Source organism: Gymnodraco acuticeps, unplaced genomic scaffold, assembly GCF_902827175.1.
Source record: "Gymnodraco acuticeps unplaced genomic scaffold, fGymAcu1.1, whole genome shotgun sequence".
NCBI classification, from domain to species: domain Eukaryota; kingdom Metazoa; phylum Chordata; class Actinopteri; order Perciformes; family Bathydraconidae; genus Gymnodraco; species Gymnodraco acuticeps.
In genome coordinates, this window is record NW_022989799.1 from 2,037,816 (window position 1) to 2,065,110 (window position 27,295).

Consider the following 27,295-nt stretch of genomic DNA (forward strand, 5'->3'; position numbering starts at 1 on the left):
ATTTGGCCCTGATGCATTAATTAGGTGAAGGAAGTCAGATGTACGTGTAGTTTCTAAATGTTACAAGGGGTCTTAAACTCGAACAGAAGACATTTTTCAATAACATCTAATTGTGGCAATATCAGACGTTAGACGTCAACCCCGTATTCCTACTGTCACGTCTGTTCCTAAATGTCATTATTGGCTGTGTATTTGTTATTTATCTCTCTGTAACTTTACAATTTCACAATTATAGGCAGTGTCCTGGTCAGAGTTCCCGTTAGCCGGTAATTACCGGACTACGACCGGTAAAATATGCTGAAGACCGGCAAATCTAAATCTCTCCGGTCAAAGTGTCCGTTCAAAATAATTTCCGTTTAGCGCAATTAGTACATCAGTTGCGCAATTTGCGCCATTTATGTGACAGACAAGAATAGTCAATTCTAATGTCTACTTAATGTGGAGAGAGAGATGTCCTGTGTGGGTTGATTGTGCGTTGATCTGTTGGTAATGCCTCGGGGTTCCGGTGGGCATGTAAACAAATGCATAATGCTGCGCTATACTTTGCGGCCTCACCCAGTTGCATAGCGACACTTATTGTTTAGGTGTCTTTTAATAAGCAGGTAGTCATATCATTAGCTAGATCTGATCGATATGGACATAAACGCGAGTGAAGTCTAATCTGACGGGAGAGAGAGATCAGCTGCTGCTGACGAGTCGACACGCAGCTCTGCATGATCACATGCAGCGGTGAGCGGAGCAACACACACTTCAGGTTAGAATATCACACGTAGCTATTTTAATTACCTCTCAAACTACCGTAACTAGTTATAGATATGTTTAGTTTTACTGTCGGGTCACTCATTACTGATCCGCGAGCTGCATGATACTGACGGGCTGTCAGGAGAGGGAGAGAGCGCTCCGTTTATTATTCCCGTGTTATTGTAAATTACTGTACGCTTTTGAATAATGTAGTTAATCTAAATCTACTATAATTAGTTTGTTTAATATCGAATCATATCAATTTGTTTTAAAGCACAATAAATAACAAAGAAGACCTTTGACCGAGACTTTTCTCATTTTGTCCGGAAGATTTAAACTTTAACGGACATGTTGACCGGCGAAAAAATATTCTAACGGGAACTCTGGTGCTGGCTCCAGGGCAGGTTGTAGTGTACAGAATGTTGCTGCTAATTTGGTCTGTATGTTTGTGTGGATACGGTGAAGTGCAGCTCCTCCTCCTTTACAGGTCCACAATTGTTGCAGCTATCAGCTTGGCCCATTAATTAGTGTAATTAGTCTTGCTTTGGGCAATAAGGGTCTGATATGAGCTGACGGCCTCCAGCCCACACGCCCTCTCAGACCGTTTACCTTGCCCGATAAGTTTGTGAGCTCGCTAATCGGACACATTAATCACTTTGGCCCCAGCGCGCCATTCCACTGTTTGCTGTTGCATTAAGACGCGTTATCTCTATCGGAGCCAGCGGAGGGTGCGGTAAAACAGAAAGGGGAACAACCTATAGCTGCACACATGGACGCAGAATTGCCCTTTAATGACCATTGTTGAGTATTTTAATCAGCTTTTACAATGGCTGGCTGTCATCAACAATGACTGAACGATAGTGGAGTTTTGTTGCTGAAGTGCTCGGGGAAGTTTGCTATCAGGCGGGAGTTCATTGTTTGAAGGAGAGAGGGAGAAAACTTGATTTCCTCTCAATCTCTTTAACATCAAAATGACCCCGGGCTTGTTAGTCAATAAAGCTATAACAGAGGCTCCTGATAGGAGGATTGTTCACAGGCTGTTTAAGGCCGGGGTCCGTCCCTCAGGAAGCATTCAGGCCACCCTGAAGTGGAGCAGCTCCTCAGGCCTTTGAAGACTTTGCTCTTTTCCACCCTCACTTTGCCTCTTTCTGTCTGATCCGTCTTTATCCCCTCTCCTCTGCCTCCTTGTCTATCTCTGTTTCACTCATCCTATTCTTCATGCTCTCTTTTATCCCGGGATCACTCCTTTAGCCCTTTGATTAGCATACCACAAACCCCATGCATTTCCCCCATGGTTTAAGTGCTATTAATGCTAATTGGAGGCAGGGAACCTCTTTAAGTAGCTTTCAACAGGTCTGTTTGTACACCTGGTGGGGGGGCTGTGTGTGTGTGTGTGTGTGTGTGTGTGTGTGTGTGTGTGTGTGTGTGTGTGTGTGTGTGTGTGTGTGTGTGTGTGTGTGTGTGTGTGTGTGTGTGTGTGTGTGTGTGTGTGTGTGTGTGTGTGTGTGTGTGTGTGTGTGTGTGTGTGTGTGGTGTGTGTGTGTGTGTGTGTGTGTGTGTGTGTGTGTGTGTGTGTGTGTGTGTGTGTGTGTGTGTGTGTGTGTGGTGTGTGTGTGTCTCTGTGTGTGTTCTCTCGGCTTTATGTATACCCCTGCACCCTAAACCAATACATTACCTGAACATCTTATAAAACCCATGAACACAACATGATATGCACAGAATATTGGGGATTAGCTAACATTCATAGTCAAATAAGTGATAAACATGCGAAAAGGAAATGACAGAGCCCTGAGCAAGACTGAATGATAGGGCCTGTGTGAGTATCAGTATAATTCTTGAGCCTTCAGAAGGGTGACATGAATACAGTCGAACAAAGGTCTCCAGTTGCATGCAAACCGGGGATGTTGCGGTTCATGGTCTGCGCCTTAACCCCCGGGTCACCGGGGCACAGCTAAACCCACTCTGTTAAGATGGAACATTAAAACCTGGCAGCATTGTTCAATTCCTTCCATTTGCATTAGTCCAAGTTGAATCAGAAGGGATATACATGGTTGGAATAAGATTGGTTAGCTGTGAGCACAAAAGTAGTACTTTTTACTATTACTAGCAATACCGGTTGCTTTAACATTAGTTAAACAAATGCTTTTTTTCTGCGTATTGAAGTAAATGTATAATAAAGGGATTTGGACAATTGTTATAGTTTATTACCACACCACACATACGGTCAGTTTGCTCTCATCAAAGCCAAGCTCTATTGACGGAAAATAACTTTACTTTGTTGATTTTCGAATGACAACCATCTTTGTTAGTCTTGTTCCAACAAGTGTGAGAGTTTAAAAAAGAAAGTAAATAACAGTCATCAAAAAAGAAGCGAACACCGAAACTGCTTTAGAGACATTTCAAACTCTGCTCTCCAGGCTCTTGGCTTAGATCGTGACACACCAGGAGAAAGAGTAGAGAGGCACTAGTTGGTTGGCAATGGGAAAGGAGTCTATTGCCAAAAAGCGTCTTTAAGAACCTGCATAAAAGCGTTAATTATGGTGGATAAGATGTCTGTAGTTACAGTAGCAGCTGCAGTAGAAACCACAGAGATTTGAATGCACATATAATACGCAAACTAACTCAAACCAAAGGCTCATAAAATGCATTCTGCCTCTTGCACAAAGTCCAATTAAGCTATCAAAAGGTGGCTAGTGTGATGAATCGGAGGGCCGATGTGTGTGTTTATTTGATCATTAGGATACCACCATCCTCACTCTGTGTTCTGCTACGGTTAGCATGTGTGGCACTGAAGGAGCAAATTGGATTGGTCTTACAGTACGTAAGCCCGGTCTTACATCCTGATGAGAGCCGACAAACACATTGGATTGGTGGCGTGTAAATCTGAAGCAGTTTGATGAGGCGAAGGCGCAAATTGAATTCTCAACAATGTAAATCTGTATCAGCTCTGTGGCTCTCCGCCCGGCTCCAGCCCTGCCGGAGCTTAAATCATGCGATTGTTCCCTGCTGTTCAGAGATACAATCTCTCATGGCCATTTGCTGCGGCACCTAATCTGTTTTTGATGACTCTGTAGGGATGTAGCGATACATATGGGCAACTGAATCTCCCTCTGGCCCGCTCTGAATACATCTTTCTTTCTTCCTCTCTTCCTCTCGCTCACAAGCACACACTCACAAGCTGCACAGTTGGCACAGAGAGATTGCTTTGATTGAGCCATTCATGTGTGTTGATACAAGAGAGGGCTCTGATTGGACATACTCATGGACCTGCTGTTTTCTCAGGAAACATTTTGATCTCTAAGATAAAGCAGATGATGTCTCATATTTATGACGCTTCTGGAGCCTTGTTGATTCATACAAATCATATTTATAGAGTAGTGTAGAGATGACTTGTTTCTGAGCTCATGGACTAAATTAGATGATTTTTCCATTGGATTTTGGAATTCAATTGTGTGGCAAACACGTGTTTCTGATACTTACAGCAGAATCATCTTAGTACAAATGTGAAGTGTGAACGCAATTGCCAGAGATAGCTAATGTAATGCTATGAATAAAGTAGAACACTGTCAGAGGAGGTGAGTTTGTAGCTGTTTTTCATTGGTGTTTTATCCTATCCTTGCTGTGTTTTATGCTTTTTTCTACATTTTATAGTTGTACTTTGAATTGTGTATCGTGTGCTGTATACTGTAAAGCACTTTGTACATTCGTGTTGTGAAGGGTGCTATATAAATAAAGTTTTACTTACTTACTTACATGACTTCACGTCACTGTCGCTAAGCTAAAGGCGGCTAATGTTGGGCGTGATGTTGTTTAGTTGTCTCATTTAGACACTTGTTAGCAAACGCTTTTTTGAAGACACTAAAAAGCTTCGGACATTCACCAGTGGGGTATTTAATGACGTATTTTATGTCTTATTCACAGACCTTATTTAGGGAACCAAAATGATGTTAAAAAAGTCTGGGAAGTGCCAAAAAATGCAAAGTCATTCAGGGGTTTAGGACTCATCCCTGCACCCATCTATACCCTTTCTTATTGCCTGTCCTATTTACCACCAAGTAGCTCATTATGACATCGTGTATACACTTCTACCGGTGTTTGATTCTCTCCGTCACTGACTGTCCTGCTGTGTCTCCTCAGTTACCCGTACAGTGAGGACAGCAGCCAGGGGAAGCAGTACATGAACACCCGATGCCCCGCCTGGTGTGACCGGATCCTGCTGTCTGCCTCTGCCAGGGACCTGGTCTTGAAGGTGAGCCGGACCTGCCCCTCCTAACCCCATTCATGGCTTTCCATTGCTTTTAAGAGTTGTGTTTAAAACTAAATGTCACCATTCCTCCCTCAGCTGAAACACAGGTCTCTTTTTAAAAATGTCTCGCCCTTTACTTCTACCACTCTATCGCGCTTCATCCACATTACCTTCTGGCACTTCACAGATGGAAGGATGAGGTGTCGGTGAATATTCATTTGGAGCGCTAAGCCACGGGTCCACCCAGACAGTATATCCAGTTCTTATAAGGTTTCAATGGAGCAGCAGATCTGTCTCCTTCCTGGGGGATTGAAACCCTGCAGGCCCCGCTTCAAATCCATCCCAGCATTGTAAACTGCAGCCAATCTGCCACCTCCATCCTCTGCTCCCTCTCTGTTTGCTGGATTACCAAGAGATCCGTCTGGCTGCTCTGCACATTTGTCCCAGATTTGTTGAAACCCGTTTCCCATAAGACAACTCTTTTTGATTTTTCTCCCATTCCAGATTCCCCAACACTGGAATTAAGTATTTTCAGTGCTTAAACTGCAGTATTGTATCTGTCTGTGTGTGTCTGTGTGTTAGACATGAAGCCAGTGTTGTAGTCAAGTCACCAATTCTAAAGTCCGAGTCGCTCACATGCCCCTACGTTTTGCTTGTGAAATGTGTGTCGTCAAAAATCATGCAAGCGCTTTTCAAGCAGACTATTTTTTCTGTAGAAAGTAGTTAAAATAAAAAAGCTTCACAGCAATGATATCGTACATTACAAGTTTAATATGCTGTAACATAGCCACATAAAAGGAAAGTACCTGCATTTCTGCACACTATATGTTTGTTCCTATTTTGGATAACCCTACCCAGGAGATTCATGTCCATCTATGAAATGGCCTGTGTTCCTGCAGGCCTGCAGAGTGTATTGTGCAGGTACGGTCCACAGCAGGGGGCGCTCAGGAAGTTCGGCTCTCTTTTGTCCCAGAAATCCCTTCCTGATCTTTCTTCTTTACCAATGGAAGCCACACTAGAACAACAACTGTATTAAAAACAGAGACTAGCCAGTTTTTTCACCCACTTAATGTGTCAGAATTATGTAAAAAGTGTCTCACACACACACAGCTGGGTTGTTGTTTGCTTTTCTCCTCCTCAAGCACCGGCTAATTGCTTGTAATGCGGGGGCCGGTGGAACGGTTAGTGTGTTCTCAGATTGGCTGATGATTCACTGAGCACACAGTGTGGCTCCAGCGTTACAGATTGTTGAGACACAGCCCGTAAACAGCGGCGGGGCTCATCTATCATGGCACGCTCGGTTAACTCGCCATCATGTTATTTTCTGCTTGCCGAGCCCTAACACGCCAAAGGTTGCCGCTGGCTGCGCGGCGGGCCCCGGCCCCCAGCGCCGGTAATGAATGTTTAGCAGAGCGAGCACTCCCTCTCTGCCGGAGCCCCCGGGTCATTTGTTTATCTGTCTAAAGATTACGCAGCCCGAAAATCCACAATTTTATGCTGCCTTTGTAAATTATCAAGTGTGTGTTTGATGAATGTATCTCTGGCTTTGGGAGGCAGCGAATCAGGGGCCTGGCTGCCAGACAAATAGAGAGGTGCCAGAGCGTGGCCCCCGAGGAAAGGTAGAGTGAGGTGGAGCTGACCCCCCCACCGCAGGATTGGGCTGAAGTTAATTTGGATTTCACTTTATGGTTCATTCTCAAGCTCTCTGTCTCGTTCTTCTGAAGCACTCAGCACCCACCAGACTGTGTGTGTGTGTGTGTGCGTGTGTTGGTGGGGGGGGGTTAGGGCGCCTGTTTAAAAAGTCTTTAGTTCAACCAGACAAGTGTGATTTATTCTCCAGTCTGCAGATTCATGTGTGAGCGGGTAACAGTGATATGGAAACATGGTTCCCTCAGATAGGATCAGATGACAGTAGCAACAGAAGAGCGTCCACTCTGTGAATGAATCCTCACCGTGATGTGCGACTGCTCTGTGGGGATCTGTTAGAACTCTCACATGAAATAAGCGTACGGTGTGTGATGCATCTCCATCATGAACCATTGATCAGGCGCCATAGAAGTTTGCTAAATAATATAACATCCTTTTACTTTCTGTAAATCAGCTGGATTATAGTCACGGCCATCCCTCACAATTCTATTAACTGAATGTATTTAGCAAATGATAAACCTTTAATTTCTTCACATTCTCTAACTGGTGCCCATTTTAATTTTGGCCCCAGTATTCCCCCGTACAATTTCAGTTATAAAACAGATTGGAATGAATGTATAAATATATGTATTAACCAGCAAAGGACAAATAAACGGAACACAGTGACTGCACTGGTTTAGGATGTTGTTGAACTTAAACTAATTATTTCAAATGTTAATCAAAAATGTTTCCTAGAATACAAAAATAGGAAAAGAGTGCAGCCACTTCAGCCGGATTCATTTGAATGCCACGGTGGTGCAGTTCTAAGTGACTTGTATTTGGAAAGTCCCCACCATAACCCAGCTAATTGTGCTTAATGAAGCCGGAGCATTGATTTCTGATCCATGAGTGTGTCATAAACATGACAGGTGAGGTAATGATTGTACTAACACACACTGCTGCTGACTCAGCATGTGTCACTGCAGCCTGTTCCATTCATCCTTTTCATCCCATAATGTTTGGTTTTGTGTGTCTGCAGCCTGAAAACGAAGAGAAGTCTGTAGTCTATGATAACATCGGGCCCAATGTCTGCATGGGGGACCACAAGGTAAGAGAGGGGCCTCTGGGGCCACATCTTCACTGTGATGTCATGATGTTATTCTCTATGTCGACTGAGTCTGTGAGTCTGATCTCTGCTCACAACATCTAGTGGGAAACAACTGTTTGTATTTCATGTGTACATATGGATATTAAAGGGGAACGCAAACTTCATTTAGAATTCCAAAATGTTATTTTCATATTATATGTTCAAGTCAGAAGAAGGTCTCAAATGTATTACATTTCGAGTATAAAGAAAGAATGACATCAATAGGAGTTTGTGGACCCACAGAATATTTGAGTTTTCTATATGTCCCAGGAGATTATCTATGACTCACTTCCAAACTTTATACTTGATGACATCACACATTTGACTCTAGTTTTTTATGTTGATTCAAATGATTGGACAGGGACTATAGGAACAACATGTAATCAAATTGCAAATATGCATGATTCCCCTTCAATGTGTTCCAACTATATGAGGCTTTTATTGTTACTAACGGGGATAACATGTATTTGACTTATATTACACTTGCTTCCGCCTGCATTCATTTGAATTGCAACTTTCACATTAATGTGGGCTCATTTATCAACAAACAGTATTATTATTAATAGTTTAAGTTTCCAGTAGTGTAAAGGCTGTTGTAGAAAGAACATTTTCAAGCATAGTCCCACTGATCAACAATTACAAAAGAAGTGTACACATATATTCAGTCTGCATCAGAATGTCCCCCACCAGCAGTCAGAGCCCTATGTAAAGCATTACTCACGTATTCCTGCAGGCCGGGAAGCTGCTGGTTCCCTCATTTCATATTTCTACTGAAATACATTCAGTGGTAACAGACACTAGACATGTGGAATATATAACCTTAATCCCTTACCAGGTTTCATTTAGGAAACTTCTTTCTAAAAGCAATACGATCAATAAATAAATAAATATTTCATTCTGCCATGAACTGAAATGTTTCCCTTCAACAGCCGACAGGAAATACCCTGCTGACTACACTCCCTACAGTTTCCTATGACAAGAGAAACTTTGAATATAATCACCACTTTTATGATTTCTCAGATGAAATGGGAGTAAAAAAAGCATCATGCACTTTACCATGGTTTCATGACATGATGACAAACACACCTGTGTATGATGGGATAAGGTTTAGTAATGTAAGTTAGCCACTTAATAACCACCTTTATTAAGACACATAAAGCTTCACAATTCACACTGATTATACTGATACTGATGGGCGCATACAAATCTCATATTTTACCACAGATTTTATTTCAGGCATCTAATCAAAAACCCATTAAAGAAAATTGATGCTTGATGCTAGGTAACAGAATAAAAAAAATGCTGACTCATTCCTGGGTTTGAGGACTCATTCTTGCAGCACTTTTATAAAGAATAATTGAAATGTGTTGAGCGCACAGAGAGGGGCTGACTGTATAGACAGAGTTTAACACGGGCGCTCCAGTCTGAGGGTGTCAGACAGAGGGTCGTCCGCTGAGAGAGAGGCGCCTTAAGTCAGGTCTTTCATCAAAAGTCAGTGTGACACAGACGGTCGAGTGTGTGTGTGAGGTGACCTGAGCACTCTGACAGAACCCCCCCGCCACACACTACTGCTAAAATCCCAGAAGGCCATGTTTAAAAAATGTCCAATGTAGTTAGCACACGGGCCCAAGAATGCCCTGTGAGTTTAACCTGTGTGTCAGAGGGGGGTCCTCCTGTCCCACAGGGTCTAACTGCTCTGTCTCTGTCCCCCCACCAGCCTGTCTTCCTGTCCTTCCGAATAACAGCGGGGGCAGGTAAACCTAATGCAAATAAGCACAAGTGTTGTGTGGTGCAGTGATGTCGTGGTAAATATTAATTTTTCTTTACTATAATTCTCACCATTGTATGTTTGATTTGTCTGAGTTTTCATGACTTTGCACAAATGGTATTTGAAGGAGTTTTATTCCAGAATAAAACATCATCAGTGGAAAAATTATAGCTTAAAATGCTTGTCATTTTAAGAGATTGACTTACTGCATCTTGTGCTTACATTTAAAAAGTGGGCATTTGTATTTGATTGAAACTCTACTTGGCATTTATGAATAAAAATATGTGTTTTTCTCTCGACAGGGAAGTGTTGCCAAAGGGGGGAGAAGATATTCCGAGAAGCGCCTCTGTGAGAACACAAGAGAAACAAACAGGACACACACATGCATGCACACACATACATACACACACACACACACACACACACACACACACACACACACACACACACACACTTTGCACAAGCATACACTGAAGTTTTTCAGCAGTGCTGAGCAGTTGCAGTTGTCCTGACGCCTCATCCATACACCCTGCCGTTTTCTCTCCATAAAACACTTGTTGAGATGTGGACGAGCACCGAGGGCTCCAGACAGACACACATCGCTGACCTCACTGTTGCCATGCAACCCCATTCCCCCCAAGAAGAAAAAAAGGACGGACGACTCTTTTCCATGCCGCAGCCTCGTTGCCAAAACTCTAATCTAAATCAGTCCTACTACTTACTTTTAGACACCGTACTTGCCATTTTTAGGTATGCCTCTCTGTATAGAGCTACTCTCACACAGTATGTAAGGTGTTTTAAGTGCAATGCAAAAACAAGTTGTATATCTATATTGTTAGGTTTATTTGTACATTGGACAGTATAACATAGAGTTGTTAATGATTTTAGTGCCGTTCTCTTTCTGACCAAACTTTGCGGTCCCTTTGTTGGAACAGATAACCTTTCCGTTTATTTCAACAATTTATATATATATATAAATATATACATTTTTGTTTTTGAGTTGTTGTGTGCACAACACATTGCCATGCCTGACACATCAGTTGAGTCTCATTTTATATACTGTACTTTTTAAAGAGATAATTTATAATTCTTACCAAAATGTTGATGCTGAAGTGTGCAGAGAGTGACCTTTGAGTAGAGACTCTTGTGTTTTAAGCAGTGCCATAGACCATGCAAGTATATAAGATATTGTTTCATATATAGCTCTCACATTAGTTCATTATTATTCTTACTCTAACTTATTTCTATAATATTATGGTTCTGAATGTGATATTTTAGATAGGCTTGGGTATCCTTCAAATGTTTTATTGTGTGTCATTTTTTTTTGTTACTGCATTTGGTGCCAAGTATCCTAAACCGAGATGAAGTGTGTAAGAGTTCTAGAATAAGTGGTAAAGGTGTTGATTATGTCATGTAAAAAAGAGAGAAACTCTAACGCGGGAAGAGCAGGGAGCTTTTTATTTGTTTCAGCCTTATTTGCAGATCATTGAGCATTAGGTTTCTTTTGTATCGATTTCATTTACTACACTACAGATTTCAGACTGTGATTTATTTTTCATCTAAATCACTGCAAGTGGAAATGATTTTGTGCCTGCCGCAGAATTTATGTTGTCTTGTGTGATTTTGGTTTGTAGGCCCAGCTTGTTTTTGTCCCTGTGGGTGTTCTGTAGGAGTAAGCCGCAGTTTCTCTTCACTCCATCTTATAAAGCAGATAGAGATTGTATTCTATAGCCCCCCCCCCCCCCCCCCCCCCCCCCCTCCCCTCCGGACGGCCTGCTGTAGGTGATGCAGTTCTCAAGCAATAAAAAATACCTTTAGAGCTCACGGCTGTTTGTCTCATTCCCTCTCTCTCCTCTCCACAATAAGAGTCCCTCGTGATAAAGGTCTTCATCAATTAGCCCCGCACGAGCTCATCAGTGTATTATCACTATATCACCACGGCTGGGTGTAGAATAAGAACTGGAATATGGTCGTTTCTCTTCAGGGGGGTGCACTATGACACCTTTAATTGGTTTAAAATATTCTTCAAGCAGCCAATAAGAAATATAAATAACGATCGAAAAAAGAGGAGTATAGTTCGAAATACCAACTTTATAGGATATTTATTATTGGCGTGGGTATGACCAAATGAGCTCATATGCCGCTATGATGTTGGCATATAGTCTATATTTTTTGTTACAGAAATAAATACAAATTATTGACCGAAATTCGCGATGTTTAGGCCTTTCACGGAAAATAGAACTGACGGGAATATATTAAAAGTTAGCTGCAAGCGAGAGATGTAAAAACAGAAGAAATAATTGGTATCCAGTTTATGATGGTAATGGGTTTAGTTATGCAATTTAAATAACAAATAACTTTCAATGCAGCTTATCTGATAAACATAGGCTACTGAAAAGCAAGCGATTTAAAATGTTAATAACCTTCAGACAGGCTTTACAACCTTTAGCTATAAATATTAAGCTGTATATAATGTTAAGGTTACATAAAAGAACGTTTAAAAAATAAAATAATACGTCAATAAAGTCACTATAGGCCTATAGACATTATTTAGGAATATTAGCCAAAGGAACATTTAGGCTAAATATATCTTAATAATTATTTCTGGATAAATCCTTTTCTCCCTGCAGTGTGACAGCAGCTGTTCACTTCTGCATGATTTATAAATCCCTCCTCAGTGGAATCTGATTTTATGACTTCTGATTTCTGCTCCAAGGAGACTGCAGCAAGCTGCCATTGATACAACCTGCAGGAGGAACACAGGTGTAGTACCTCCTGCCGGACAGGGGGGGCGTTCTGCTGTCAGGAGCTCCAGATTAAATATATAATAAACAATATCATCTCCTTCAGTGTATTAATAAAGACCTGAACTACAGGTCAAACTGCTGGCTGCCCACAGGAAGCTAGAAGGGCCAAAATAGAAAATGAATTCCGAGTTGGGGAACATTTTAAAAATAAAACATCCGGTATTTCAAGAAAACACACTGCTTTTGAGCTTTGATTTTTTTTAAACGTTACTTAGTGCTTGTATATAATAACGGACAAATATCTATCATTTGTTACAAAATATAATTGTTGAATAATTGCCAATTATTTAACATTTGAGAATGCTGTGATTATATTAATACATTAATATTTGATTATAATAATGCTAATAATTTGGTTGTAATACCAATATTATTATAATACCACCTAATGAAAGAAAAGTTGGACCTATAGATAATTTCCGTTTTTAAATACATTTTGCGTTTTAGAAAATAACCCTGTTTAATGATAAACACGCTAACTGAATCAAACTAAAGGAGGTGCTTTGTGCCATCATGATCATCGTATTACTATTAATAATATCAATAATAATTAAATAACATTTCCTTTTTCATAATCAAATTCGCTTCAGACTTTAAATCAGCATGAAGCCCTAAAAGCACAAGACGTTGCCAATAATAATGACATTCGATTATTGATAGTCGTGAATTTATTTGTAATTTATATTAAGCCCATACATTAAAACAAAACCCGTAATACAACAGAAATGCTTGTTAAATAATTTATTCATAATACAAAGTGTTGTTTTTTTTTCTTCCTATAACCTTCCCGGAAGCAATAATACTCTTTAATTCCAGCAGAAACGGTGGCCGGTGTTCTGCCGCTGAGTGAGGCAGATGATGCAGAGTGTTCTGTTAGCTGTCCTTTACAGGTATTTACAGCAGCGGGTTACAGCGGTGTGCCGGTACCGGACGGACCATGGCCCGACACACTGCAGGAACACAAAGGAAGCAGCAGGTTTATCTGTAAGCGCGTCCGGCTGCCACGTTTCCACTGGTTGAAACAACATAACTTATTCAGTAAAAAATATATACAATCTCATCTCATCTTTAGGCTGCAGCACAAATCATTCATTCGTGTCAAACCTGCGGCCGCGTGCCTTTAGGACAGTGGATACCCTGGTTAAACTGAGCTTTAGAAGCGTCACAGGCCCGTCTACACCTGCCATCTGAAACATGCGTCTGGGATCCGGATCACAGTCTGCTAATAAATCTGTTAAAAGCGTACAGACACCTCTCAAAGCTACATTTACTTTTTCTTCAACCCAAATTGCATTAAGGCTGAATGATCTAAAAGTGTGGCTTCAGAATTAAAAAAAAAAGCTGTCTTTTTCCTTCAGATGAAAATATAGTGAAAACCAATTAACAGGAACATCCACTCTCTCGCCGGAGGCTAAATGGATGGCCCTCTTGGCTGTAGAGGTGACAGAAGCTGCTAATCTTGGGTAGAGGTGGCGCGGGAAATAATGTAACAAGTGTCATGAATTACATAAAGAGGAGCAGCTTGAGGAATAAAAGTCAACAAGTAATGAGCCAACAGTGATCCGGATTGTGTGTATATAATAGTTTCTTTACATTTACACCTGTGGTTAAAACTCCAGTTGAATGCGTAAAAATCTGAAATGTTGCGTCGCCAAACATTTTCCAGTATTATGTTGTCCTTTCAGCTGAATCACCAGTCTTGTTGAGTTCGGACAGGAGTTTCCTCTCCGTGTTTACACTGTCGGTAAGTTTGGATGCAGCCAAAGCGTCTCTGGACATGTTTTGGTGAGCGCGTCTTTCGTGCGCAGCAGCGGTTTTTACGCATTTTCTCGCTCTGTCTGAGCACGATGCGATCCCATCAGGCGCGTGTTCGAAGTGTCAGGTGGGATGGGGTTCAGAAAGACGTGTCTTTGTGGCCCCCTCCCCTATTGTGCCCCCCCAGCTGTGGGCATCACAAGGTGTCCGAGCTGTTGCTGCAGGGGCTGATCAGCGCCAGGTTGGTGGCCTTATGCTTTTTCAACAGTCTCGTGATTTTCTCGTCGTCTGAGTTTGGGTCCAGCGGTTTGTTGTACTCGTCGTCGTCCTCGTTATCCGAGCTCTCCTTCATTTTCTCCGTCTCAGAGTCGTGCTTCTTCTTGGCCGTGGCCATTTCTGCCGCGTGTCTCTTCCGCCATTTGGTCCTTCTGTTCTGAAACCAAACCTGTAGAGGAGCAGAGGCGAAACGATGCTCAACAGGTCCAATAACAAGACAGCAGAAATCAAACTAATCAAAACAGGTGTAAATAATCCTGTATGCATAACATAAATAACAAATAATACAAATAATAACTGCAACCTTATTTACAAATAGAAATAATATTAGGTTATATATGTGATCGATCACACACCGTTTATGATCGTGGCCTGTGCCAAATTCATAGTTCTCAGATTGCAGGAAAGTGAAACCTTTTTCTATGTGAAGAACGAACGAGCAGGTGTTTACCTTGACTTGACTCTCGGTCATCCCCAGAGAGTAGGCCAGCCGCGCTCTCTCCGGCCCGGCCAGGTATTTGGTCTGCTCGAAAGTTTTCTCCAGGGCAAAGATCTGCTGCCCTGAGAAGGTCGGTCTGGAGTGTTTCTTCTTCCCGTCCTTGTCCAACATCATAGCTTGAGCTGCACAAATAAATACAAGGAAGTGGTTACATACAGAGTGAGGGCTCAGACAGCTGTAAATGTGATGCTCCTCAAAGTCAACTCTAAATAACCCTAGGATGGTTATGTGTGTCTGAGCTAGCCTACATGGTGAGTGTAGCCTACTGACAAATTATTTACATGGTGCTTTTATAGTTTTCATTTTACAAGTTGAAATGTCCTGCCAAGAATCACATTAGAATTGAGTGTCAATGCTATGGTGATTATATGCCTAATAATAATACTACTAATAATATGTATTCCTTTTATACAGCTATACACATATTTTCAATACATTTAGAGGGGCTATGAAATCTGTACAATTTAGTCTAGCTATTTTTGTTTGTGTGTGTGTTTGCTGGACAGTTACATCTTTAAATACAGAGAGAGAAGCACAGCTACATATTTTACAACCGCACATCTGCTTTCCCTGAATTTATACAATTAAAAAACTGAAAGTGTTCTCACAGAGAGCCCCTCAGACAGGACTTACATGGACAATGGAGCCGCGGGTCCCTCCAGGGGTTGCCCTGCATCACCCCGGGCCAGAAGATGGGCGCCCTCCCCGGCAGCTCGGCCAGGGGCTTGGGGTACCGCGACATGGCGGGGCTGAAGTACATCCCCGCGGCTGCTGCGGCGGCGGCGGTGCTGGCCAGGCCGTTTATCCGCGGGAACGCGGAGAGCAGCTGTCCGGCAGCGTTGATGGGTCTCCCCAGGATGTCGCTTATTCCGTGCGGGGTCCCCCCGGCAAATTGGGAGTTGAGGCAGGAGAACTGCGGCGCCTTGAAGCCCCCGGGGCTCTGCTGCAGCGCGTACGGGAACAGGGAGTTCTTCATCTCGGTCATGTTGTGCAGCGCCGCCAGCGGGGTGCTGCCCAGGACGAAAGCACTCTGCCGGTTAGCATCCATTTGCCCGACCGCTAACATTTGTGAACATGAACCACCAAATGTGTTTGGATGAAAAGAGGAAATAAACAAAGCTAATGAGAGTAAATGAAGGCGCAGAGGTTCAGGAGCCAGGCCACTGCACCACCTTCTGTGAAAGTATCCTGGGTGAAGAAGAAACAGTCTCTGGAAATGTTGCAAAACTTAAAAAAGCGAACTTCTATTCTCTCTTGGGAAGGGAAGAGCTCGGTGAAAGTCCCAAAATGTCTCTCCGCGGGTTGTTATGGTCGGTTGTCAGCTGGGAGAAAGCTGCATGCGTCCGCCACAGGAGTCCTCGCGGAAGTCGGCCGGTCTGATGATGTTTTTAGTGGTTGTGATGGGAACCATTAAAGGGTCGACTTGTCTTTCCATAAATTGACTCGCTCTAGCCTGGGAGTGAAGCGGGACCCTCTGATAATAGTGCAGCCACCTGCACGCGCGCTATTCCCATTGGACGGGGCTGAGTGAGACCGCGCTTTGATTGGAGGAGACAGAGGCTCCGCTTTTTATACATGCGGCTTCTTTGGACGATTGATGCCTTGACGTGCTGTCGGAAATAGTAGCTTCCAGTTAAACTGCGTATGAACGACCAAACTCGGTGGTTTATAGGGACTGACTGGATTTATTTATGATAGATGATCCATGTTGCGGACAAATGACAGAGCAGCTACACATACGAAATAGCTATTACCGAAAGCACAGGCTGTATAATCTGTTTGCCTATTTAAAGTTGTTCACCTTTAAAAAAATAAAATAAGCTGTTTTGTAATTTGACAGTTTATGTTCAAAAAGGTCATGCCTGATGTAGCTGAATTTGTTTCGACTATTCTAGAAGAAAATAGAAATACAATAATGTAAAAATTAACTGTAGGCCTAAATATAAATAGGCTAGAACTAATGTGATCCTTGAGTGAAACTACAACTGTAACGTTGTCCAAAGCGTTTTGAATCGTCGGAGGAGACCGTGAACGCACCAGCAGCCACACTCTATTAAGATCTTTAGCGGTGCCGTTAATGATGCGCCTCGCACCGCGGAAATCATTGTTTCCACATATGACAAAGAATATGCATTTACATTATAAACTGTTACCGCAGACAGTGTGAGTATATTAAAGTAGAAGCGGCATGCGGCGGGCGCGAGGACGGACCCCCAATGTCTAAAACTAAAGTTAATTATTTTAAAAAGGAGGTCAGGGGAAAAATATCATTCAACTTGATTTTTCTTTTGCAGAATTGTAAAATGTATTTGTGTTGATATGTTTGATATGATATGCGGTAAGAGGTTTCAAACAATCATCGCGTTTTATATATTTTTATTTCCCGCCGCACACCATTCCGTGATGGACCCTGGTACTTTGGAGATTGGGATCGGGATTAACTGAGTTATTCCAACCCGTGTTGTAATCTGCCTTCGTAAAAGATTACGGTCTCACTCACTTTACCCCATGTTGAACATCGCCATTATTTCATGTTATTTCATGTTTTTCCTGAACGAAGTGAGGAAAAACAGCAGTCAGATCAAAGAAGAGTGGATCATTATAAAGTATAACATCTTTTAAAGGACAGCCGTGTTTTATAACAGAGATAATCAGTGTTTCCAGACAAACTGCGTTATTACGGGAGGTGTGAGGCTCAGTCATCACTGGGAGTGCTGTAATGTTTTATGGAGATGCAGAAGGTAGTAAGAGTGAAATATGGCCTGTGTTAGCATCTGAAAGGCTTCAGCAAATGCACCTTGCTCACCGGGGAAATATTGTGGGTTTTAAAAGGTTTTCAACGCGAGGTGATTCACAATTCTGACAGTATTTCTTCAAGGGATGCAGTACACACGTTTTCTAATTCTGCAAATGGCCCTCTATTTCTAATTCATATCAGTGCATTCCCCCTGATCATGGGCTATACATTGGTTTTATTACCTTGTTTTAAAGTCTTTCTAAAATAATCATAGGAGAAGCTTTTGAAAAAAAAACACCCTTGTAATTTTGTTCAGATCTGACATCCCTTCGTTTGAGTAAATGTGAGTGAGTTAAAGCAGCTGCGGCTGACCCGTGAGATCAATGAGGGAACGATTGGCACTTTCTGCGGCTCCTCTGCAGCCAAACAGCCCGTTATCGCCAGACCATAATCGAGATTTAACATAATGATTCCAATTTATATCTCCTAAATTCACAAGCAATTTAAAGTTTAAACTCTTAAACTCAGATCCGTTAGAGGAACAGACCGTGGCGCGCACTAGACGAATGGAGAGCCAAAAATAATCTTGATGGATAATTATTGGAAGAAAATGTTAAACCCATAAAGAACATTTATTTATTCGATTGACTGACACTGCATTATTTCTAATTCAAATAAAAATAAATGGCAATATAGGCCTATTGGTGAAATCATATCAACAACAACAAAAATAATGCTTAACGAATAACGACAAAAACAACAAAACAAAGAACACTACATGCGCCTTTGCAATATATTCTAGAATATATCAAGAATATATATATATATTTTATTTCTTTATTTGCTTTTTAAGAAATTCTTTGATTACATGGCATACAAAATGAACGCTTAGATAGGCTACTTAAAATAACTAATAACAATCGACAAATAATGAAAAGAGAAGAGACAAATTAATTGGATTTGTAATAGTAAATTAAAAGTGAACCTGTTGCTCAGAGCAGGCCAGAGGACTATGATCTGATTTATGCTTTACATTGTGACTTTAACGTCTTGTTGGCCTGCTGATGGCCGTTACACACCGCAGCTCTTTGTCCTGCTATGGAAGGGAAATAGGTTAATAAACAGCGTAGAGATAATCTTATCTGTGTGTAACCTCCACACGAAGGGGAATTGACAGAGCAGTGACAGGGGAGATAAACAGATGTTTGGACAAAAAGACGCTTGTTGCAGGCAGTGGATGTGAAGAGTCACCACTCACATCCCATGAGCCCGTCTGGCCTTTAAACAACCACCACAACCATCACACATTCAAAATATGCACTTACATATATACTCACTAAATAACAGGACATGTAAAAAATACAAAGAGCAATATTATGTTTACTTAATTAGAATGTCACACCTTGATCCTAAAACATGTATTCATTTTGTGTTGACAGATTTACAGTCTTTAACTTTAAACACGCAATTAAAGTGAAGTGAGAGGTTTAAAAACTGCTTTCTAACATTTGATTGTATTTTAAATAGTGAGTGCACTGGGACTCTGGATGAAGCCCGGATAATGTGGGCAGCAGCGCCCTCTGGTGGGACGCACCGGAACTTTAAAAGGCCTTTTCTTCTTTTGTTTAATGCATTACAGGAAATGATATGGAATCAGGGCATACATACATACACATTAGTAAAGTAGAAAAAAAGAGAAAAAACTGATAACCAATAACTTACAGGATATAGCAATCAGATAACGGATAAATCAAAGTAATACAGTCATTGTCACGTGTTACCACAGGGTCTTCATGTTTTGTGTTCTATAACTCACCCTTTTTTCACATCTGTTGTCAAAGATATGAACTTAATTTTTTACTTAATTCAGTTATCCTTCCATTCCATGTAATTGACCACATTGGTCCATTCTGAATTTAAGTTATGGACCAATGTGTTATTATCTTTTAACCTGATAATTGTAATTTGTATAAAAATGGCTTTATAGTAGGCCTACAGATTGCTCAGTCTTCCCTCGAAAAACAACAACGCTCATCATCAAACGTTAGTAAAGACTCTCTTGAAATTTCATATACTGTAGAAACATTTTTGGTCAGGAACTGTGAGAGTCTTTTATTCTCCTGATAACGTTTTATATATCAAAGCGTTTGCACTTGAGATTTTTAAATAAAAAGCAGTTGTAAACCAGAACAAAGACTCATGAAGAGGTACTTTAAGAGCATGATGTGCACAAATATAAATTAAGTCAAAAACAACTCAAATTTAAAAAAAGAACATTAAAATCAAAACTTCCATTAAAGCAAAGCATGCTTGAGAAATAAAATGTCCCAAAAAACATGCTGATTTATTTAAATGGAGTATTTTTAAATTCCAAACAATTATCAGGTGAATAGAATTATTTCTATATTTTTCTGAATTGTTTTTTTGCAATTAGGACATTATATAAAGATAGCTTTGATGACTGATATGAAGTAACGGATTACGTTGTCTACAGAAAAACAGTCATTTGCAGTTATATAAAAAAAGTTGTAATCAGATTACTGTTACTTCTCCCCATGGTTTTCACTTTCTTTGGTTCATTTGGTCTGTTTTTAATTCAGTAGGTGAACTTATATGTGTGTGTGTGTGTGTGTGTGTGTGTGTGTGTGTGTGTGTGTGTGTGTGTGTGTGTGTGTGTGTGTGTGTGTGTGTGTGTGTGTGTGTGTGTGTGTGTGTGTGTGTGTGTGTGTGTGTGTGTGTGTGTGTAAAAAGAGAATTTTCTTTGCTGCACAAAAATGTATATACACACAATGTTAATTTCAAGTATTTAAAAATGATTGATTCAAATCAAAGCGTCACACGGGCCTGCAGGTAATCAGGAATACAAATGTCATTCATCAAATGTATCTGAAAAACCGTTCTCATATTCTCAGTCCAACATATTCCTCTCTCTCCCGCCCTCCTGAGGCAGGACACGTGCATTGAAATTGTAGAAGATAAGACATAATTAGTCAAATAAATACAAATGTTAAATAAGAGATGTCATTGTGAGACAATTCATTTTAATTTAACAACGTTTTTGGTATGCAATATTTAAATGTGCTAATCTTATATATACTTTATATTTCTAGGACATGATGTGTAAAAGAGCTCGGTCCAGAGGCGATATTTACAAATCACTGCTCCATTTAACAGAAAATACTGTCAAAATTAATTTTGGCCAATCCATGTTTTTCAAGGAATAAATTCACATGGATCACACTGTGACGGCCGCACATTGATTTAAGGTGTTTCTTCTAGTGGCAGGGGGAAATGTTTAAGCCATGCTGTTTATCATGAAGTGAAATGAACTATCTATGATACATGTATATTATCATCGCAACTGCAGTTGTTAATGTCCACTGTTATGTACGGTTTGAGGGTGTGGGTCTTTAAGCCTCATCTGCATAAGATATTCACCTGTCGCGGCACGCAGAGTTAGGGCCCTTCTCACTTCGGTTAAATGGATTCCTTGCGTCCCTTACTTGCGTCGTTTCCCTGTGACTAGTCCCTCCTACCAGGGAAGCATGGAGGGACGCAAGGAAACCACGAGAAGCAGGGAAATGAGTTTTAAGAGCAATGGGACGTCCTTTCCTCCCGAGCGTCACGTGAAGCGACGTCCGTTTGTGATGACGCTGCACAGCTGATCGTCTGACAGCAGCTCTGTCCCCATTATTTTCACAAACACCCCCGCCTCTGTTAGCACACATTTACTGACACAAACATTTGTATCATCTGTTGTAGACCCAAATAAATAAAATCAAATAAGAACTAATTCTCAAAAAAGATAAACGCCATTCTTAAAATGTATAAACTGTAGTGCCGTGAAAAGAGAGTCGGAGGCGGTGTATTAAGAATGGAGTTCCAATCTTTATTATCCATTAATATCATAGAGGTTAACACATGCACTGCTCTGCCTGATGGGCTAGCAGGAATGGCAGCTAAAGCTACAGGTGTTCCCCACTAAAGGGTCCGTGTGGCAACCATAGACTGTATATATAAATGAACGTAGTGTCCGTGATGTCACCCATAGGATTCTGCAGAGTTGCCGTGAAGCCCTTAGTAGGCGGAGTCGGCCACTAACGGCTCGACTGTGACGTCAGAGTCTAATCCCGCCTGCTCCAAATAAGGGCAAAGAGGCGGAGCCGAGGCGGGACCTGCTGCCTCCGAACTGGAAGTAAACAGAGCTAGCTCAGGCTAAGAAGCTAAGCTAACATGAAATACATGCATACCAAGTTACTGCTAACAGTGTAGTTCCCCTATATAAACGTTACATTCATAATCAAATGAGACAATCTGCAAGAGAATTAGCTATATTTTACATGTATAATATTATCATTTTAGACTTCTTGGAAGTTCTGTTAGTACATTCAAGTGCACAGCACGACATTTTAATTGTCTGGTATTTGTAACAATATTCTCTAAAAGGGACAATCACCACGAACACGGCTAAAGCTAAAGGGTCAAGTACAGTACTATGACTAACTAACGTTGTAGCCTCTATGGTTGTAACCTTGCAGAGTGGACAAGTTGCTGTTAGCTGACAGTGAGGCATGTACGTGTCCATCAACGTGACCACGCCCTAATTTATGCAAAAACTTTAAGACCTAATATAAATAAAAGGGTCGTGTTAGAAAACAATTCACTCACAGATTCATAATCATGAAGGTGGAATCTATCTATATCGATAATAATATTTATTGCATCCATGGGTAGAAACATGTTTTTTTCTGCTGTAAAGTTGGGCATTTTAACATGGGGGTCTATGGAAATTGCTCCTTTCTGCAGTCAGTCCCTAGCAGCCCATGTATGAACTGCAGTGTGTGGCACTTCCGTATTGGCTTCCCGGCTGTTCCCCAGAGTTTGCCACTTGGTGGCAACACAATAAGCAAGGTGAATTATGGTCCCATATGGTGTCACCACACAAGCCCCCCCAGAATTCACACATAAACAAAATCAGCATGGCGGGGAGGAACGACACGCCGACCCCCACGACTCCTGAGCACGGGAGTCGGAAAAGTGACTTCCGCCTGTGCGGCACCCGGAAGGGGAGGGACCGGAACAACAGGTCTTAAATCCGTGACAGGGGACGAGGCCGGGGGGCGGCCCCGTCGCGGAGGTCGAGCCAGCACCACAGGCTGGTCCAAGTCCAGGTGAGCAGCCTTCACCCGGTCCACCGAGACGTGCTCGGCCTTGCCACCCAGGTCGACCATCAGGTGCTTGTCCCCGTGCTCCAAGACCCGGAAAGGCCCATCATAAGGGGGCTGCAGGGGGCCTCTGTGCGCATCGTGCCGGATGAACACCTGCCCCGCCGAGCGGAGTTCTGCGGGAACCTGGGACACCTGACTACCGTGCTGAGTAGTAGGGATCGGAGCAAAGGCCTCAGCGGCGTCCTGCAGGAAAGCCCGCTGGGCCGACGCCGACCAGGGAGCCGATGCGTTAGGGAGTAAATCCCCTGGAACTCTCAACGGCTGCCCGTAGACCATCTCAGCCGTAGAGCACTGCAGGTCTTCTTTAGGCGCAGTCCTCAGGCCCAGCATCACCCAGGGCAGCTTGTCGACCCAATTCCCGTCCTTAAGCGGCTTTGAGGGCCGCCTTCATGGAGCGATGGAAGCGCTCGCAGAGGCCGTTAGCCTGAGGGTGGTAAGCGGTAGTCCTGTGCAGCTTAACCCCCAAACCGCCTGCCACGGCGTTCCAGAGTTCGGACGTGAACTGAGAGCCCCTGTCTGAGGAAATGTCCGACGGGGTGCCAAAACGACACACCCACGTTGCAATGAAGCGGCCAACGTCGAAACTAGCGGGACCGCCTACGGCCAACGGGTCGTCCTGTCCACCATGGTGAGGAGGTAGGAAAAGCCCTGAGAGGAGGGCAATGGACCAACCAGGTCGATGTTGACGTGGTCAAACCTCCTCTCAGGCACCAGGAAACGCTCCAAAGGGGCCTTCGTGTGGCGGTGCACCTTAGCGCGCTGACAAGCCACGCACTCACCAGCCCAAGTCCTCACGTCCTTTTTCAGCCCATGCCAGACGAACTTCGCGGCCACCAAGCGCACCGAAGGCTTAACGCCGGGGTGTGACAGTCTGTGCACTGCCTCGAACGCAGAGCGCCTACAGCTGGCGGGAACGACTGGCCGCGACAGGCCTGTGGAGACGTCACACAGGAGGGTAACGCCCGCATCGCCGAACACCACGTCCTCCAAGCGCAGCCCCGCGCCCTCCACCTTCAGAGCCTGGACGCCGGGGTCTGTGACCTGGTCCGCCGCCATGCGAGTATAGTCCAGGCCCAACTGGACGGCTCCGATGACGACTCTGGAGAGGCAATCTGCAACCAGGTTCGACTTGCCAGCCACGTGCTTAATGTCTGTGGAGAACTCAGAGATGTAGGAAAGCTGCCGCTGCTGACGTGCCGACCAAGGCTCCGCCACTTTAGACATGGCGAAAGTGAGTGGCTTGTGGTCGACAAACGCCGTAAACTCCCGGCCTTCCAGCATGAAACGGAAGTGCCGCACGGCCAAATAAAGACCCAGGAGCTCACGGTCAAAAGCGCTGTACCTGCGTTCTCTGGGCGTCAGCTGGCGGCTGAAAAAGGCGAGCGGCTGCCAAGCGCCCTCCACCCACTGCTCGTGCACCGCGCCGACCGCGTAGTCCGATGCGTCCGTGGTGATGGAGATGGGAGCCGTAGATGATGGGTGTGCCAGCAAAGCCGCCTGAGCCAACGCGGTCTTGACCTCAGCAAAAGCGACGTCCGCCTCTGGGGTCTTGCCCTTCAATGCTTCATACAGCGGCCGCATGATGTGTGCGGCCCGGGCGATGAAACGGTGGTAGAAGGTCACCATCTCCAGAAACTCACGGAGCGACCCGGGCTGTGAGCGGGCGAGGAAAAGCCGCAACAGCCTCCACCTTCGCCGGCAGAGGTGCCGCACCGCCCTTGGTGACGCGGTGCTCCAGGAAATCAATGTCAGACACCCCGAACTGGCACTTTGCAGGATTGATGATTAATCCGTGTTCGTTGAGCCGCGTGAAAAGGGCTCGGAGGTGGGACAGGTGCTCCTGCACTGAAGCACTGGCGACGAGTATGTCGTCGAGGTAGACAAACACAAACGGCAGGTCCCGCAGCACCGAATCCATCAGGCGCTGGAATGTCTGAGCAGCATTCTTGAGTCCAAAAGGCATCCGCAGGAACTCAAAAAGTCCAAAAGGCGTTATCACTGCTGTCTTGGGAATGTCCAGAGGGTGCATGGGCACCTGGTGGTATCCACGCACCAGATCCACCTTGGAAAACACCCCCGTACCGGCTAGATGCTCCGAAAAGTCCTGAATGTGCGGCACCGGATAGCGGTCAGGCGTAGTGGCGTCGTTGAGTCGGCGGTAATCCCCGCACGGGCGGAACCCGCCGTTCGGTTTGGGGACGACGTGCAGGGGGGAAGCCCAAGGACTGTCGGAGCGGCGGACAATGCCCAGGCGCTCCATGGTTGCGAACTCCGCCCTCGCTAAAGCCAGCTTAGAAGGGTTCAACCGCCGGGCCCTGGCGTAGACAGGAGGCCCCTCGGTAGTGACGTGGTGCTCCACGCCATGCGTAGTGGTAAGCGCAGAGAAGGTGGGCAGCGACAGGTCTGGGAACTCGGCCAACAGTCTGAGAAACGTGTCTGCCCCCGACAGCGAGCCCGACAGCCGATATGCTGCGCTGCCAAGTGTGCACACGAGGGAAGAAAACGTTAAGGCATCAACCAAACGCCTATTCTTAACGTCCACTAATACCTCATTCACACCAACGGTGTTTCGGGGCCGGTTCGGAGCTGGAGCTTGAAAAGCACCGGGTTTTCCTCTTCACACCGCAGCAGAGCAGCCTCTTAGCTCCGGAATCCAGTTCGTTTCAAGCACCAAAAAATTGTCCGACCAGAGCAAAAGCATCACATACGTCACGCTTACGTCAAGGCGGGGGCAGGGGGAGGGGCGGGATCAACTCCTGAACAACAACAAGAAGCCCGCGTTTTGCTTGTACACAACGATGGAGAAACTTCACAAGCAGCAGTGGTCCACTGAAGAGACCAGCTACCATACTGGGAATCTGGTCTTCCGAAGAGGTACAGAGGAAGCTGGAGCACAATCGGCCATTGTTGTTGTTGTCGGTGTCAGCTGTGAGGGGTTTCCGCGCGGCTTGGCTTTATGAAGCAGGCACGCAAACGGTTACGTCATGACGCAAACGATGACGCAATGACGCAGCACCAGTCGGACTCTGGGCGGTGTGAAAAGAGCCTCCGCCAAACCGAAGAACCGGTTCTGAACCTGAAAAGCTCTAGCACGGAGCTTGAACCGGAGTTGCGTTGGTGTGAATGAGGTATAAGAGACCATGAGCACACAAAAAATCCGTTCCGAGGAGGGGAAAAGAAATGTCCGCTGTCACAAAATCCCAGCTGAAACGCTGTCCTCCGATGCACAAACACATAGGCCTCACGCCGTACGTGCTAATGGGTCCGCCGTTAGCCGTCGTCAATCCCGGTCCGTGCCTACCCCGGTTGACGTCTTCACTCAACGCTGGAACTACGCTCCGTTGAGCGCCGTGTCACACAGAAACAGGCTCCCCGAAACGCTGTCGCCTGCACGTGCCCCTCCGTTTCCCGGGGGTTTGTAGCTGCACGGGGCGATGCATTTCTTTGCCATTGTCCCGAAACGTGCGTGGTAAAAGCACTCTCCGGTGTCTCCACGCCGGCTCGATACAGCCGTGTCCTGCCTCCGCCACGCTTTCTTGACTGCAGATGGGCCGCTGCGCGTCGCGGCTAACGTCTCTGCACCGGGCTGTTGTGTAGCCAGGAAAAACGATCCGCTTCCTCAGCCAAGGCACGGGGCTCCGTGACAGGCGTGTTGGCCAGCGCCGTCTGGACCCGGGGCGGCAAGTGACGCAGGAAAATCTCCGTGAATAAAATCCGGGGATCTTCCCCCCCTCGCAGATTTAGCATTTTCTCCATTAGCTGAGATGGCTTGCTGTCTCCAAGGCCTTGAATGTCAAGTAACTGGCGGGCCCTCTCCTTAGCAGATAAGCTAAATGTCTTAAGGAGAAGGGCCTTAATCGCCTCATATTTGCCATGATGTGGGGGGGCTGCGATAAATCCCACCAACCTGGACGACGTGGAGCTCCCCAGCGCTGCTACCACATGGTAGTATTTCAGGTCCCCGTCACTGACCTGTCGGCAGGCGAAATGTGCCTCCATGTGTGCGCACCATGGCTCCGCGGCGTGCTCCCAGAATTCCGGCAGCTTTATGAAAACATCGCGCTCAGCCATGTTCGTTAATTTTCCGGAAACTTTCTCGGAAAAGTCAGGGTCACCAGCAGGGTTGGGTTGTAACGGAATACATGTAACGGCATTACGTAATCAGAATACAAAAATCAAGTAACTGTATTCAGCTCGCGTTACATTTGAAAAACGAGTAATCTGATTACAGTTACTTTTGTAAACCTGAAGTGAATACATTTTGGATTACTTATTGGAATTATTGGTGGAAAGATTTCCTCACAACATTTAATATTCATTACTAAAGGTACAGCCGAATCATCACAGCCCACAAAACCTATTACCGCCGCAGATGGACCAAAAAAGCGTTTGAAAAAAAATCGCGGGTCCGCTCAGTGAAACAATAACAACGAAACATGGAGGAACAAAAGTCTGCGTTTAAATT

At 44.2% G+C, this 27,295-nt stretch overlaps 2 protein-coding genes across 3 annotated transcripts in view; one reads left to right on the forward strand and one right to left on the reverse strand.

The window, feature by feature from the left end:
• The window catches only part of LOC117550918 (inositol polyphosphate-5-phosphatase A), a 193,067-nt gene extending 181,787 nt beyond the window's left edge, over nt 1–11,280 (forward strand). The window contains exons 13-16 of one of the 2 annotated variants that reach the window (XM_034223527.1): nt 4,879–4,990; nt 7,653–7,721; nt 9,478–9,565; nt 9,831–11,280. In XM_034223527.1, the coding sequence (XP_034079418.1) occupies nt 4,879–4,990; nt 7,653–7,721; nt 9,478–9,558 (262 nt within the window). In that variant the 3' untranslated portion in view covers nt 9,559–9,565; nt 9,831–11,280. The remainder of the gene's footprint in view (nt 1–4,878; nt 4,991–7,652; nt 7,722–9,477; nt 9,566–9,830) is intronic. The other variant, XM_034223519.1, reaches the window with a different exon arrangement.
• Nucleotides 11,281–13,061: 1,781 nt separating this feature from the next.
• Nucleotides 13,062–16,392, reverse strand: nkx6.2 (NK6 homeobox 2). The gene is made up of 3 exons (XM_034222618.1): nt 15,499–16,392; nt 14,818–14,987; nt 13,062–14,535 (listed from the first exon to the last, which is right to left on the reverse strand). The coding sequence occupies exons 1-3, from the start codon at nt 15,929–15,931 to the stop codon at nt 14,287–14,289; spliced, it is 852 nt and encodes a 283-aa protein (XP_034078509.1). The 5' UTR covers nt 15,932–16,392; the 3' UTR covers nt 13,062–14,286.
• Nucleotides 16,393–27,295: the final 10,903 nt, after the last annotated feature.